Below are 17,615 nucleotides of genomic sequence, written 5' to 3' on the forward strand. Positions count from 1 at the left end.
TGCACTGTAATTAGCTGGCCACATCCTGACTAGAAAGTTGTGGCCGCCATTTTATATTATGAGAGAGGGTCCCTGGGACTGAAAATAGAAATTATAAGGGGGCCAAGTGGAGGTACCCTGACCCCCAGGTTATGTTTTAGGGTCAAATTATGGGTTTAAAATGATTTTTCTCCACCAGATGCGATATTTGCGAATACCCTTTCAAGGATATTTGAGAATATGCACCAAAAGAAAACATTCATAGACTTATTCATACATACATTCATTCACTAATACATGCACTTACAGAATCATGCATCCACTCTCACACCCACTCAGACACTCATGTACCCACTCAGACCCATTTATAGACACACACACCCGCTTTCAGACCCAGTCAGACACTCCCGCACCCACTCAGAGATCCATTGACAGAGACAGGCCTGGTGGCCAATCCCTGCTGCACACAGCCAAAGGCTGTGCGTGACGGAGGGCTGGGTGGTTAATAAGGGCTTGGCTGCAGGGCCTGGCCACAGGCCAGGTACTGTGGCCAACCCCCAACTATGGCCGTGCGCAGCAGTGTTTGGATTAACGTATAGTAATGAAAATTACTTTACGTTTAAAAAAACCCCATAGAAATTCACTTAGAAAACACCAAAGATTAAAGGGAGTCTAGTTAGGTTCTGAATTTACTCGTTCAAAACCATAGAAATTCAGCAGTTAGAGTTGTTTCAAGTAACTATAACTCACGCCCTAAGATAACATTAACTCATGCCTTCGCTATGCACAGCTGATTGCTCCACATAATATTTCATTGATTACATCTTTGATATTGTCATTGCAGCATTTGCAATACAATTATTGATAAGAAAACTGCATGGCAAGCGCGGGAGTTACAGTTACTTGAAATAACTCTAACCTAAAACTGCTGAATTTCTATAGTTTCTATAGTTTTGTACGAGTAAATTCAGAACCTAACTATAACATCCGTAAAACCTTTGTTTTTTTTCAGTGAATATATATTCATTTATTCAAGGCTTAGAAATGTGGATTCAGTTGTCTCCTACCACCAGACTATAGCAAACCTCCTGCCTACACTGGGGTTCACTATAAATGTGATGAAGTCACACCAGATTCCCTCTTAGACACTCCCTTTCATCGGAACTGTTCTGGACACAGTGCAGTTTTGGGCCTATCCTCACAAAAAGCGAGTCAAGGATATTCAAGGTATGATTCCGATCTTTCAGCCTCTATCTTGGGTTTCGGTGAGACTGACTCTGAGGCTGCTGGGCCTCATGGTCTCCTGCATCCTGCTAGTGGCACATGCCAGATGGCATATGCGGGCTCTGCAGTAGGACTTGAAGTTCCAGTGGGCCCAGTATCAGGGAAAACTCTCCAACATGGTCCAGTTCTCTGAGGGGACTGCGAAAGACCTGCATTGGTGGCTTTCAAATCAGCATTGGGTCAAAGGCAGATCCCTCTCCCTTCTCCAACCAGATCTATCCATAGTGATGGATGCGTCACTTCTGCGATGGGGTGGCCACATGGGAGAGGCGAAGGTAAGAGGCCTCTGGTTTCCAGCTGGGCTCCTTATCAATCTTCTGGAGCTCCAGGCGATCAGCCTTGCGTTAAAAGCGTTTCTTCCCTCTCTCAAAGGGAAAGTAGTGCATGTGTTCGCGGACAACACCACCGCCACGTGGTACTGCAACAAACAGGGTGGAGTAGGGTCCTAGACCCTTTGTCAGGAGGTGCTGCGCCTCCGGTCATGGCTGGCACATCAGGACATCACCCTGGTGGTTCAGTATTTGGGGGGTTCTCTGAAAACCAGATCAGACGAACTCAGCCATCGATGCATAGCTGATCACGAATGGTGTCTCCATCTGGAGGTGGCGCAAAGTGTCTTCCAGCAGTGGGAAGAGCCTTGGTTAGATCCGTTTGCCTCTGCAGAGAATGCACAATGTCAACTGTTTTGCGCGTTGGAGTTTCCAACTCTGAGACACTTTTTGTCTCTAGGGAACCCTGGCCTCCTTTCCGCCTATACCACTTCTGTCTGGAGTTGGCAAGAAGATCAAGAACAACCAGGCCCAAGTAATTTTGGTGGCTCCGGACTGGGCATGGAGAGTATGGTATCCAGAGCTATTGAGCATGGTGGCCAATCCTCCACTCAGACTGCCCCTTCAGTCACAGCAACTGGGAACGGTTCTCCACCCGAACCTGTCCAGTATCCGCCTTGATGCATGGAGATTGAGTGGTGGCAGTCGACGGGTTTTGACCTTCCACCTGAAGTCTGTGATGTAATCTTGTCAGCCAGGCGTCCCTCCACCAAAACAGAATACGCCTGTTGTTGGCATATATTTGTGACATGGTGTACAATCAACTCTGTTGATTCCCTCTCTGCTCCTTTTTCTGAGGTTCTTTTGTTCATTCTTTTTTTGGCCCAGCAGGGCTCTGCTTTGGCCACCCTTAAGGGCTATTTATCGCCTATCTCTGCCTTTCTTAGGTTGCCTGATCAGCCTTCACTCTTTAAGTCTTCTATTGTTAGTAGATTCCTTAAGGGCCTCACCCATTTGTTTCCTCCCACTCCGTTTATCATGTCTCAGTGGGACCTCAGTCTTGTGCTTACTTGCTTAATGTGTGCTCATTTTGAGCCGATGCACAATTGTCCCTTACAGCTCCCTACTTTCAAAACTGTTTTTCTTCTTGCAATCACTTCTGCCGTAGAGTGAGTGAACTTCAGGCTCCATCTTCTAAACCCCCATTTTTGGCTCTGTACCCTGGCAAGTGGTGTTATGCACTAAGGCTTCCTTCTTTCCCAAAGTCGTTACACCTTTTCATGTAGGCCAGTCCATCACTTTGCCTACTTTTTACTCACTTACACATCCTTCTCATGAGGAGGAGAGACTCCACTGCTTGGATCCAAAAAGAGCGTTGATGTTCTATCTCAATCATACTAAAGATTTTCGGGTGGAGTGTCAACTCTTTGTTGGATATGTGTGAAGAAAGGGAAGGCTGTGCAAAAATGTGTCATCCACGATGGATACTTCTTTGCATCAGAATTTGGTACGCTTTGGCAAAGAAGCAACCCCCTGAGGGCTTGCGCACTCATTTGACCAGAGCAACTATGTTTCCACTGTGTTAGCACAAGGAGTTTCTGTCCTGGATATCTTCCAGGCAGCTACGTGGGTATCCTTGCACACGTTTACTAAACATTACTGCCTGGACATTCAGGTCCTGCAGGACGGCTACTTTGCTTTCTAATATGATCTGATTTGCAGCCCACCTCAGAGAATGGCATTGCTTGGGTATCTGTTCTAAGGTAAGGAATCTGCAACTTGAAGTCTCTATCAGATGTACAAGTTACTAACCTTCGGTAATGATATATCTTGTAGAGACATATTCTAGTTACAGATTCCTTACTCACCCACCTATCCTCCCTGCTTACGAATTGATTTCTAGGGACAGGGCTTCCCCATTCATGGCTTTAGCTCTGGTGCACCAATGTCAGTGTTATTCGCAACTCTGTGCTTTGGCGTGGAAAGTCGTGAAAAGAAACTGATGTCACTGTGCTGAGGTAGGGTCTATGTACTACTCATGACACAGCAACTACAATGCCCATGGAGTCGACTGATGCCACCTAACGACGCGCAAGAGTAGTGCTCGAAGAAAAAATCTCCGGATCCAGACTGATACCTGCTGGAAAATTATAAGGTAAGGAATCTGCAACTAGAATATGTCTCTACCAGATATATATCGTTACTGAAGGTAAGTAACTTGTACTTCTAGTTATTACTCACTAAATCACCACAAATGTCTATATAAAGTGTAGACACTTTGTAAGACAGGTGTGAAATTAAGTTGAAAGGCTGTGTAGGTCACATGATTCCAGGCTTTCCAAGCACGTCTTACTTTGCGGAAAGGCATTGTGCCCAGGAAAAGAGGAGTTAAAGAAATTAGGTATTTCTGTCAGTATACATTTATATAAAGAGGAGAGGCTAAATGGAATGATGCTTCAGTTGCTGTAATTTAGAGCGTTTTGGGACATAAGAGGCACCGAGATAGTTTGAGTGTGAAAGGGCTGAAGAACGCTTCTTACTCATCATCTGCCGAATTGTTTCCTGATCACTTTTTCCTCTTTTGGATTTGCCAATAATCTGACAGCCCCTCCGCTGTTTTTCTATTCACCACCTTTCCAAACATTATTGTTTCGGTCATTAACAAAGACATGTTTTTTCCTATTCTACGCTTGTCCTTTCTACTACAAACCTTTAAGCAGCTAAGCAAGTTGTTTGACAGTAGAAATTAGAGGACATGTCCATCCGTAACATGTCTAACTGCATTAAAAATATGTTGGGAGAGTAGGCCCCATACTCTTCGACTTCAGTGGCGGCCCGTCCTTTAGGGCGGAGGGGCCACGCCCCCCCACCTTTTGCCCCCCATGAAGAGTGTCTGTCAGGCTGAACAAAGGTCAGCCTGACAGACACTCTTCATGTTCAGGTCAGGCAGCCAGGAGCAGACATGCGCGATTTGCGCAGACTCCTGGCTGCCTGAGCTGAACTTTGCTGGGCTGAGGTGATCACAGCTCCTATGGGCGTGACCTCCTCAGCCCAGCAAAGGTGCCTCGAGGCCCTCCCCTGGGTGACGAGGAAAGCGTCACCAATTGACACTCTCCCTGGGCGCTTCAGGTTTAAGCCCTGAAGTGCCCAGGGCGAGTGTCAATCAGTGACACTTCGTCACAGAGTGGGGTGGGGTCAGCAGTCTCACTGACCCCACTCCCACTCTGTGACGAGGCTGGGACTGCTGCCTTCACTCATTGGCTGACCTAAGGTCAGCCAATGAGGGAAGGCAGCAGTCCCAACCTTCCTGGGACCTGGAGGCCGAAGGTAAGTGTGTGTGTGTGTGTGTGATGTTTCGAATTGAATGTTTGGTGCGTGCGTGCATGTTTGAATGGTATGAATGTTGTTAATGGATGTGAGTGCGTGCTTGTGTGAAAGAATGAGTGTGTGTGAGGTTTTAAAATTAATGTTTGGTGCGTGCGTGCATGTTTGAATGGTTTGAGTGTTGTTAATGGATGTGCGTGCGTGTCTGTGTGTGAAAGAATGAATGTGTGTGTGTGTGCCCCGCCCGCCCCCCCTCCCTCCTGAAGCTGCCGCCGTCACTGTTCAACTTGTAGGTGTGTATTTCATTATCTTTCATTGTTTGCGTTGGTTCCCACCTATATTATCTTATGAACATTGATGTATTTCCTCAGGTGGAAGAGGAGACTCGGGAACGTTGCGTTCGGCTAGAAGTGAGGAGTCGCTCAGCTCTGTGCATGCAATGGATGGTAAGTAGATGCGTTGCTAATTTCTGTCTTTTTCCTAAGCGATTGCAGAAACATACTTACATTTGAACTCGCATAGCTTACTAATGATAAAAAATCCTTTTGTGACTTAGGCACTATAGAAATTGCTAAACAGATCATTAAGTAACAGATGTGAACCCTCTGTAGTTGCTTTCTAACTGGGGTACAGGACGTTTAACTGGTGATGTTACATTTTCATAAGACATTGATGCCTTTGAGTCTGATCTTTTCAGATTGTGAGTTTCTTGTGCATGTTCAAGTGTTTGACCTTCGTTCCGAGAGCCCATGATCACTTTTCCCGTTGTCACTCTGAGAAAGACTGGCACTAGCCACTGCCTTTGAAAGTAGACACCAGTGAAGTGTGCTATCCTGGTTTGACAATGTGGTGGCATCTAATTACAGCAGTTAAAGAAAAGACATTGCGTTTCAGGGGCATCTATGTTGTTTGCCAGCCATACTGGCTCGAAGCACTGTATCAAAATGAATGTTAAATGTGTCATCACATTTTCTAGTAAATCACCTACACTTTTAGCAGACCAGAAACCGTATATTTTCCAGGTTTAAAACAAGTACATGACATTTTAACCTTTTTGGCACAATGCTTGGCAGTCTCTGCTCAAGATCACAGTGGTGTAGGTACTGTTGATGACTTGTGTATTTTGGAGAACAATGAGTTGAATATGGCCAGAACAACGCCTTGTAACCGACTCTTCACATCGGGCTGAAAATGAAACGACCACAAACTCACTGTAAGGGGTAAAAGGCCGCTTTAATAGAACAGGTCTGGCGATAAAACCTTGGCATAATAGCCTCACAAAACTACCCAAACCTCACTAATACAAAAACCATCACCTAACCCCTCCCCCTCCCTCTAAACTGACCCAACCGCCCCACCCTTTGTCCCATCCCCACCTTGACCCAACCACCCCATTAACCCATCTGACCTGCAGTCACCTTCTCCAATTACCCTTGACCAGTGCAAATTCCCTACCCTCTCCTCTTTCTGAACTACCCCTTCCCCCCCGAAAGGCCACAGCAATATAATAAATATACAATTGATACCAGACCTGACTATCAGCGGCAATAACATAATAAACCCCCCCCTCCCCTCAAAAAACTCCTAACCCAAGCTAATTAGCAACCTCACCCTAAACCTATAATCAAAACAAACACAAAATACAAAAAACAGACCTGCCCTGTTAAAACATGTCTTCCACAAAAACACAAAACTATTGAAAGAAATGAAAACCACGCTAATGGTGGCATTGTCCTAAAAATTAGACCCATTAAAGAACCTTAGGTAAAATATAATAAGCTAAAGGGAGGGCGGGAGGGCACGAAAACCAAAACGCCCACTGGGTGTGACAACGGCCAAAGAGGCCGCCCACACCCAGCCCCTGCCCTTTATACCTCCCCTGACGTCACCAACCCAGTTCCCTCCCCAAACCAATCCCTAGTCGAGTCTGTGGAACGTTCCACCACAGCCCGATAAACCCGGGGGGAGACGGGCAAGCCCTGTGCTCCCCCCAAGTCCCCATTTTCAGTCAATGAGTTTTTTAAAATATACCTTCATAAATGTCCCTTTTCACATCTAATAAGTGGCCCCTTAGTCAAATATTCCCATCTTGCCTGCCACCTAATTGTTGTGTAGCGGTCTAAAAGGTGTTACCTAAATGAGTTGCAGAAAAGTTGAACGATTGTTATTTTCACATAATGATGCAAGAAAACATGTGGCCAAGGATTTCACAATTGTTCTCTGACCAGCTGCCTTCAGTCAAGTATTCTTGCTAGTGCATCACACCCATGTGCATCCTAGTAAAGATTCCCAGGGCCAGCTCTCCTTGTGCTGCTGCATCGCTCTTGCTCCTGTGTTCTCCTTACTTTTCCCCGGTTTTTTGAGTGCCTTCTTGCTTTTCCTCGTTCTCCTTGCTTTTCCCCATGTTTATTTGCTTGCCCTCTCCTTGGTTTTCCTTCATTTCACTGCTTTCTCCTTGCTCTTTCCCCTGTTTTTTGGTAAAGCATAGCAGCGCGCAAGCGCTGCTTTTCTGAAGTGTTGGTATCTATGTGGGCTTTTAACCACGCCCAGCACTTTCACTTGTTTGTGGGCTTGCCTTTCAAAAATCCTTTGACATTGGTAAATGCTTTTCATTTGTCCCTCCTTGGGGCGGTTTGGTTACCGTCTTGGGAACCGACCCTGTAACATGGATAATTGCACTTTTTCCGATATGTTTGACTGAGAGCGAACCTCTTTTTCTTTTTTTCCTTGTGTGTATCTCCTTCGTGCTCACACTCATGGCAACTGTGGCGCTTTGAATTGACTTGCTCATGTCAACTGTTTTACTTTTCATTTTCAATTTAAGTGGCAATAAAAGTCCAGTTAGGAATTTAAAACGGTAATAACTAGACCCATTGCATTGCAAATGCTTGTTGGGTGTGCCTTTGCATTGCTTTTCCCTCTTTTTCACTGTTTCCTCTTCACTTTTTCCCCTGATTTCTGTGTAGCTCTCCTTGCTTTTCCCTCATTATCACTACTCTCTCCTTGCTTTCCCCACATTTTTTGAGTGCCTTCTCCTTGCTTTTCCCTCGTTTTCACTGCTTTCTCCTTGCTTACCAGTGGTATCAGGGACCCTGTGGCATCAGGGACCCTGAGGCCAGGGAAAGTCCCTAAGTGCTGCAGCATGTATGATGCCAGCCTAAGGGACTCCTCACCAATCACATGCACACTGATATTGCAGCATGTGCGTACTGGTGGGAAGAAAAAGGTGAGACGACAAGGCATCCTTCTCTGGGTGCCATTCCCACAACCCACTTCCTGTGGCATAGGTAAGTCACCCTCTAGCAGGCCTTACAGCCCTAAGGCAGGGTGCACTATACCACAAGTAAGGGCATAGCTACATGAGCAATATGCCCCTACAGTGTCTAAGTCCATTATTAGACATTGTAAGTGTAGTGTGGCCAAATTGAGCACATGGGCTGGGAGTTTGTCATTTCAAACTCCACAGCTCCATGACAACGTCACTGAACGCTGGGAGGTTTGGAATCAAACTTCTCAGCTCAATAAACCCACACTGATGCCAGTGTTGGATTTATTTCAAAATGCACACAGGGCATCTTAGAGATGCCCCCTGTACCTCACCCACCTATCTAGTGTGTGGCTGATCGGTCTATGCCTACCTGCCTTCCACTAACTGACAAGTTTCTGACCCCATGGGGTGAGGGCCTTTGTGATCTCTGGGGCTAGGAACAAAGCCTGCTGTGGGTGGAGGTTCTTCACACATCCCCATTGCATGAAGAGCAACACTTGGCAGTGAGCCTCAAAGGCTTCCTGCCATTTGCTACACTGACCCAGGGCACGCCAGCTAGTGGAGATGCCCGCCCCCAACCCTCCTACCCCCAGACCAAGCCCCACGTTTGGTGGCCGGTTCAGAGGGAAAGTTAGGAAAATCAAGGAGGAGTGACCACTTGAGCTTGGACCACCCCTAGGGTGTCCAGAACATAAGTGAACCCCCTCCTTGCAGAATTCTCTTGCTTTGGAGGAGAGTATCCATTAAGGATAGGATTGTGCCCCCCTCCATAAGAAAGTGGGCACAGGATGGGTATAGCCACCCTCAGGGACAGTAGACATTGGCTACTGCCCTCTGACCCCTGTAAATCCCTTAAATCTAGTATTTAGGGGGACCCCTGAACATTGCTACGTGTCACCCCTGTTTTTCAAGTGCCTTCTCCTTGATTTTCCCTCGTTTTCACTGCTTTCCCCTTGCTTCCTCTGTTTTTTGTCTGACTTCTCCTTGTTATTCCTTTGTCTTCCCTGCTTTCTCCTTGCTTTTTTCTCCTTTTTGTGTGCCTTCTTGTTTTTCGCTCATTCTCGCTACTTCCTCCTTGCTTTTTTCTTTTTTTGTGCCTTCTCCTTGCTTTTCACTGCTTTCTCCTTGCTTCCACTTTTGTGACTTCACATTGCTTTTCCATCATTCTCACTGCTTTCTCATTGATTTCCCCCTCATTTGTTGTGTGCCTTCTTCTTGCTTTTCTCTAGTTTGCACTGCTTTTCCCCCCTTTTTTTAATGTGCCTTCTCCTTGCTTTTCCACCTTTTTCACTGCTTTCTCTTTGCTTTTTCCCTGTATTTTGTGTGCCTTCTCCTTACTTTTCCCTCATTCTCACTGCTTTCTCCTTGCTTATCCCCCCAGTTGTTGTGCCTTCTCTTTGCTTTTCCCATGTTTTTCCTGCTTTCTCCTGGACCTGCAAGTGCCTGCGTACCCTTTCGGGCGTTTATTGATTGATTGATTGATTCAGTGCTGTTGCATATCACTGTTGAGCACAAGAATGAACATAGCAGGGAAGTTCATAAGGGAGAAGGGGGATATGTTGTAGTATAATCATCTTTATTCCAGAGGCGGTGAATCCAGCATTTTTCCAGGCGGGCTGGATCCATGCAAGATTTTCAGGCTCACAGTTAAATCTATTTGTTTCTTGTTGTGTATCATATTGTATGTGGATGTTGTGAAATCCAGCATGGATTTTGTCTTTCCTCAACAAACGAAAGACACCACTGCTCCAGAATGATAGTTGCTAGAAACAAAATGAGAATTATTTTTTCTTGCCCTGTTTCTTCTTGTGTGAGAACGTCTTATACTACATCAGCCATGATTTAAAGCAAAATTAACTGTCCAGCTAACTGACTCGTTAGGTAGAACTGTTTCTTCATTGGCCTTAATGCACTGTCTGGCTGAGGACAGCTGGCTTTTCGGGGGATGTCCAAGCTTTGCCAATAAACATGCTCTTTGATGGTCTGTATTTTCGGAGACCAGGCAGATTCTGTGCTAGAGCAATTTCAGGGCAGCCAGGCTATGGCCCAGCCCGTGGGTCTTTCAATGGCCCCAGTTCTCAGTTCACCTTTCACTCCTTTCTTGGCTTTGGAAGGGGCTTCCACCCACACCTCTACTCGCCCAGCCACCATGGCCTGCAAGTTTCCAAACCCCTGCGTGGCCGAGGACGTGGGTCAGGCAACCAGAGGTCGGCCGAGTCCACCACCCCCAGCATCCTCAGCCTTCAATCATCTTTAGTTTGGCCTCCGACCATCATGGGCATCCAGAGGGTGGCAGGATACCCTATCACCTGCACCACAGGAGATCAATATTATCCGACCGCTGGGTTCTCCAAATTATCCGGTGGGGCTACTCCCTGTCCTTCATGACCTCACCTCCATCCAAGCCACCCACTCAACAGGTTTACGGAGGACCATCTCTCCTTACACCACAGGAAGCTGTGGCTCTCTTGGCCAAGGGGGCCATAGAGAGAGTGCCGGCATCATAAGTATGTTGTGATTGCTATAGCCACTACGTTCTGGTGCCCAAGAAGGATGGAGGCATCTGTCCTGTTTTAGACCTGCACACACTCAATTTCTTCCTGAAAAAAAAGAAATTCAAAATGCTCCTGCTTACTCAAGTCCTGTCAGCCCTTGATGCATGAGACTGGTTGGTAGAGTTGGACTTGCAGGACACATACTTCCTCATTCCTGCCTTGCCTGCCCACAGGCATTACCTGCGGTTCACAGTGGGCCACGAGCACTTTCAATTTGCCATGCTGCCTTTCGGCTTACCAGCACCCCTTGGGTATTCATCAAGGTGATGGCGCTGGTCACAGCTCACCTGCGTAGATTAGGGGTTTCTGTATTCCACTATCTCAATAACTGTCAGTTGAAGGCGGGCTCCACCCACCTCCAGACTACGGCAAACTTCCTACACTCACTGGGGTTCACTGTCAACGTACCGAAGTCACACCTGACTCAGTCTCAGATGCTCCCTTTCATCAGAGTTGTTCTGGACAGGGTACAGTTTCGGGCTTATCCTCCGGCACTGCGAGTCCAGTATATTCAGGCTATGATACTGATGCCTCTGCCTCTGTCCTGGGGTTCGGTAAGAATGGCTCTGAGGCTGCTGGGCCCCATGGCCGCCTGCATCCTGCTTGTGACACATACCCCCTTGCATATGCTGGCTTTGCAGTGGGACCCGAAGTTCCAGTCGGCTCAGCATCAGGAGAATCTCTCCGACATGGTCCAGATCTTGGAGGGAACTGCAAACTACCTTCTGAGGTGGTTAACAAACAGCAATTGGGTCTACAGCAGACCCCTCTCCCTTCCCCAACCAGATCTGACAGTGGTGACAAATATGTTACTCCTGGGATGGTGCGGCTCTCTGGGAGAGGTGGCGATTAGAGGCCGCTATTCTCCAGCTGAATCTGGACTCCACATTAATCTGCTGCTCTGAGCGATGCGGCTGGCATTGAAAGCTTTTCTACCTTCCATCAAGGGAAGGCTAGTGGAGGTGTTAATGGACAACACTGCCATGTGATACTGCAACAAACAGGGCAGGGTGGGGTCGTAGCCCCTTTGTCAAGAGGCCCTGCGCCTCTGGATGTGGCTGGAACTTCAGGGCAGATCCCTGGTGGTTCAGCACCTTGTTGGCTCTCTGAATGCCAGTGTGGAGGCACTCATTCGAAAATGCCTAGCAGATCACAAATGGCATCTCCATTCAGAGGTGGTGCAAGGTCTGGGGAGAGCCTTAGTTAGATCTGTTCACCACCTCCGAGAACACGCAATGTCAGTACTTCTGTGTGGTGGAGTTTCCAAAGTGACTCTCGCTCAGGGACGCTTTTTGTTTCGAAAGGAGCTCAGACCTCCTGTATGTCTTTCCACACATACCACTCCTGCCCAGAGTTCTCAAGAAGGTCAAGATTGACTGGCTCCAGATTGGGCTCGGAGAGTTTGATGCCCAGGGCTGTTGAGCATGGCCACCGGTCCTCCGATCTGACTACCTCTTCAGGAGAATCTCCTGTCTGTGCAGCAGGAGAGGGTTCTCCCCTCAAACCTATCAATGCTGTGCCTTCATGCATGGAAACTGAGCAGCAACATTTGACAGCTTTTACCCTTCTGCCCGAAGTTTGCAATGTTCTCTTGGCAGTCGGGCGTCCCTCCATGAAGACGTTATATGCCTGGCGCTGGAGCACATTTGTGGAATGGTGTACAGAAAATAAAATTACCCCCTTTCTGCTTCTCTTTCTCAGGACCGTCTCTTCATTCTTTCTCTTGCCCAACAGGGCTCTGTTTTGGGCATCTTAAAAGGCAACCTTTCTGCCATCTTAGCCTTTCTGCGGTGGCCAGATCAGCCATCCTTGTTCAAATCACCTGTTGTAAATAGGTTTTTGAAAAGTCTTCAACATATGTTTCTTCCTTCAGCCTTCATTATGCCTCAGTGAGACCTCAATCTAGTACTCACATTTCTGATGTGTCCTCCTTTTGAACCATTACACAACTGTCTTCTCAGGCTCTTTACCATCAAGACTGCCTTACTAGTTGTGATAACATCTGCTCGGAGGGTCAGTGAGCTCCAGACCTTGTCAACTAAGCCTTTGTACCCAACCATCGTCCCAGACAAGTGGGTTCTTCGCACTAGAGCTTCCTTTCTGCCGAAAATTGTTACTCCCTTTCATGTAGGGTAGTCCGTCACCCTGCCTATCTTTTATTTTCTGCCACATCCCTTTAAGGAAGAGGAACAACTCCATCTACTGGACCAAAAATTAGCATTGTTTTTCTACCTTGAGTGCATAAAAGAATTTGTGGTGGACGACCTACTCTTTGCGTTTCATGTCAGAGCGAAACAGGGGAAGGCTGTGCAGAAACAGACCATCTCGCAGTGACTGTGCTCTACATTAAAATCTGCAATGTACTGGCCAAGAAGCAACCCCCTGAGGGTTTGCATGCTCATTCCACCAGAGCTAAAGATGCAACCACTGCGTTAGAATGCAGAGATCTGTCCTGGACATCTGCCAAGCAGCAATAGGGACTTCTCTGTACACGTTTACCAAGCACTGCTGCATTAACAGTAAGATCAGTTGGGACAGGCACTTTGCCTGTTGAGTCCTGACGAACTTTTTATTGTGAAATAGTTTTGCAGACTCACCTCTGGTAGGTATTGCTTGTGTATTTAAGTAAGGAATCTATGGCTAGAAGACTCTTTCTGGTGAACAAGTTAGTAACCTTCGATACACCTTATCTGGTAGAGACTTTATCTAGCCTAGTTCCTTACCTACCAACCCATCCTCCGTGATCTGAAAACAGATGTTTGATGGCATGTGTGGCTGTAGAAACACATGCTCTGCATGCTCCTGCCATCTAGTGTTGGATTCAGAGTGTTGCAAGTTGTTTTTCTTTGAAGAAGCATTTTTGAGTCACAGGATCGAGTGCCCTCCTTCTCGTTGACAATGCACATTGACATCGACTCCTTTGTTAGGTTGTTTTCTCTCCGCCGTCTGGTTCGGATATGTGTCTTATCGCTCCGTCATCCCCTCGGTGCAGTTTCGAAACCTTCTTTTCTTTTTCCGTCTTTACTCCATCAGTGGAATTGTTCTCCATCACGTTTTCTCACACTCTCACGCTCATCTCACTCTGTCGGTTCGGGAGCCGACTGAACACCCTCTGTGGTGTCCTCACCCATTCTGGCCTACCTCAACGCGTGGCACTGACCAGTATGCCATGCTGATGGGAATGGACACCGTTTTGCTTTTGTCTCTGTGCAACTCTGAATTCCCACACACGGACCAACAACTGGTGTGTAACCTGTGCCTCTTCCCCAACCATATAAAAGCCACCTGTGACGCCTGCAGATCTTTCTGGCCTCAAAAACCTTTCAAGACCAAAGAGGTGGTCGGGCTGGAGTTGGCACACAAGACTCCGGAAGACACGCCGGCCATCTTCAGAGAGGAGCACGCCCAGGAGGAGGCCTTTTCCATTCAGGACTCTGACTCTAAAGTCCAGTCAGATATCAAAACCCATGAGGTGACATTGGTGCAACCACTGAGTACTGTGGCCCCTCCTGTCCCCTGTAAGATTTCCAAAAGGCCCCTTACCGAGGTCGCAGGACCACCACTGGTACCAGGTCACGACCGGCTTTGAAAAACGGGCTCAGATGCCCCGCCTTCCGGCTTGGCACCGCAAATTGCCAAGACATCGTCTTCGGCATCGACTTCAACATCTTCGGTCCAAGACATCTGGCAATTTCCATTCGGCCCTTGGCACCGACCACTTCAGCACCAAGCCGACCAAACTCTTCACCCACTTCGGTGTCGACAAAGGGCACCGACCGAAAAGCTCAGTCCCAAAAATCACGAATTCAACCTCTTCACAGCTGAAAGACTCTAGCCAGTTTTCAGGCCACACCATCTCCTGTTGAGCCCATTTTAGAGACCATTAATGCTTTTCAGCACCGCCTGCACATCCTGGATGGTACAGGGCACATCACTGCTTCCCCCTTTTACTTTCAAGTGGAAACTATTTGTTCAGGAGGCTCTTGACACATCACCACCTCCAAAGAAGACGAAGGGTAAGGCTACCACTATTCACAAGCCTTTTCCTATTCCTCCGCCACCACCACCTTCTCCACCACCTCCACTACTTACCTCTCCTTCACCCTACTCCCCTCCTCATTCACCTGCCTCTCCTCTCTGCAGGAGATTTAACCCCATACCTGGTGAAGATTTGGGTGGAACACAGCAGAACCCGGATCCATGGGACACACATGACCCTGATCCTCACAGATCTAGACCTATACCCGCACCACCCTCACTTCAGAGGATGCTACATCCTACCAGCAGGTCATTGCTCAAGCAGCTCCCTTCCACAATGTCGAGCTTGATAATGACCCCATTGAGCAGGACTTTCTTTTTGACACCCTGTTGTTCTCACATAGAAATATCTAGTTCCTCCCCATGCTCCCTGGCATGCTTTGTCATGCAGATGACATTTTTAAGGATCCAGTCCCCTCTAGGGTTACCACCCCTAGAGTTAAAAAAAAAAATACAGTGCTGCTCCCTCTGATCCTACCTACATAAGATCACAGGTCCCGTCAGATTCTATTGTGGCTACTACCACACATAAATGGGTCAGTAGTAGGCCACAGGGTACTCTTCTCCCCTAGATAAGGAGGGCAAAAAGATTGATGCCGCAGGTAAAATGATGGCTGCAGAAGCAGCCAATCACTGGCACATTGCCAACTCACAAGCCTTACTTGTGAGATATGATCGGACTCACTGGTAGAGGAGCTCATCCAATATCTCCCAGATGAGCACTACAAAAGGGGACAACAGATAGTCACAGAAAGGCAGGCAGGTAGTCAGTAATAACTCCATCACAGGTGCCCTGAGTGCTACGGTCACCTCTGCACGCGGTGTCAGTACCAGTATGAGTCTCCTAGTAAGGGCACATGCCTGGCTCAGATGCTCAGGTTGTAAATCTGAGGTACAATAAGCGGTACTAAACATGCTCTTCAATAAGAAGCATCTTTTCGGCCCTCAAGTGAACTTCACCCTTGAGAAACAGAAAAAGTACACCGATACCGCAGTCCCCCTCCCAGAGAGGTACTTTTCGTCAACCCACATTCAGAGGTGGTTACAAACCCAAAGACCTCAGAGGTCTCTGCATCTCAGGTCAAATAGCCTTGCAGTGCATACTCACAAGGCTTCTATAGAGGCGCTTATAGAGGTAACAACACACAAGGTAGAGGTAAGAGCACCACCGCCTGCACTTCTTCATCAGCATCTAAACAGTGACTACCTATGTCTTCCCACCCTCCCACTCCAAACCGGTCGGGGGACACTTCCAAAATTTCCATACACAATGAGTCAACCTCACTTCAGACCAGTGGGTCATCTACATTATCCAACATGGTTACTTTCTGGAGGTCATTACTACTCCTCTAAACGTTCCCCTTCACTCTCACAGGCTCTCTCAAGAACACCCTCTTCTTCTCAAACAAGAGGTACAATCTCTCCTCAAAGCAGCCATCGAGCCAGTTCCGCTGCAAAATCAAGGAATAGGACTATACTCTCTATACTTCCTTATTCCCCAAAAAGTCAGCTCTCTCAGGCCCATTCTGGACCTAAGGCCCTTAAACCACTACATTATTTCAGAACACTTTCACATGTTCAGTCTTCAAGACGTTATCCCCCTTTTACAACAGAGCGACTTCATGACAGCCCTAGATCTGAAGGGTTCTTAACTCCATATCTTTATCCACATTGCACATTGCAATTATCTCAGATTTGTGATTGCGGGAAGGCACTACCAATTCAAGGTTCTTTCTTTCGTAATCACCACAGCTCCCATGGTCTCCACAAAGTGCTGAGAAGCAGTAGCAGCACATTTCAGGAGACAAAACGTACATGTATTCCCTTATGTAGACGATTGGCTCGTCAAAGCCAGCAGGTTGTCACTATGCAAACGCCACACCCCGATGACAGTGGACCTTCTGCACAAATTAGGTTTCATGCTCAACTTTCTCAAATCCCACCTTCAACCTCTCCAGATACAGCCCTATCTAGGAGCTATACTCAATGCTGAATTGGGGATTGCATACCTCAGTCCAGCTCGTATTCACAACTTTCGGTCTCTTCTCCCTCCGTTTTGAGAGAACTCATCATTCCAGTCAGGACTGTGATGAGCCTGTAGAGATGATGGCCTCCTGCATTGCCATCGTTCCCCATACCAGACTCCACGTGTCCCTTACAGCAGTATCTGTCTCATCCGTGGGCTCAATAACAGGGTCACTGGGAAGATCTAGTGTTGCTGGGCCGCCAAACTCACCGCTCTCTGCAATGGTGGAACACCACCAACCTGTTGAAAGGACAACCTTTTCTAGACACTGTGCCTTAGATCATTCTGACAACAGATGCTTCACACACAGACTGGGGCGCTCACCTTAGAGACCTCAGTAGAGGGCTATTGGGATCCTCATCATCAATCCCTACATATAAACATCCTAGAGTTTCAGGCAGTATTTCTAGAACCTGAAAGCATTTCTTTATCACCTCTCTCACAAACTTGTCCTAGTCTGTACAAACAATATGACAGCGATGTAAGACCTTCAGGGACAGGGGAGGACACGGTCACTCCAATTGTTGCAACTCTGTCAGAATATATGGAAATGGGCATTCCACCATCACATCCACCTAGTGGCAGAGTATCTCTCAGGAACGGACAACGACCTCAGAACTGCTCCGCAGGATGCAGAAACAAACTCACGAATGGGAACTCCACTTACAAGTTCTTCAAAAATAATTCTGGAAGTGGGGCACACCTCAAATAGATGTTTTTGCCCCAGCAGAAAACATAGAATGCCAAAACTTTGCCTCCAGGTACCCGAAGGAAAACGCTCTGTGGATGAACTGGTCAGGAATATTTGCCTGTGCTTTGCCACCTCTGCCACTCATTCCATTTCTAGTTCGAGGAATCAGGCAAACATCTCT

General features: G+C 47.3%; 1 protein-coding gene across 6 annotated transcripts in view; it reads left to right on the forward strand.

Annotated features, from left to right (window-relative positions):
• The window catches only part of ARHGAP32 (Rho GTPase activating protein 32), a 942,023-nt gene that overhangs the window by 896,149 nt on the left and 28,259 nt on the right, over positions 1-17,615 (forward strand). For all 6 annotated transcript variants that reach the window (XM_069224492.1, XM_069224494.1, XM_069224495.1 and 3 more), the window contains one exon: positions 5,228-5,302. In XM_069224492.1, the coding sequence (XP_069080593.1) occupies positions 5,228-5,302 (75 nt within the window). The remainder of the gene's footprint in view (positions 1-5,227; positions 5,303-17,615) is intronic.

The sequence above is a fragment of the Pleurodeles waltl genome, chromosome 3_1 (genome assembly GCF_031143425.1).
Source record: "Pleurodeles waltl isolate 20211129_DDA chromosome 3_1, aPleWal1.hap1.20221129, whole genome shotgun sequence".
Lineage (NCBI taxonomy): Eukaryota > Metazoa > Chordata > Amphibia > Caudata > Salamandridae > Pleurodeles > Pleurodeles waltl.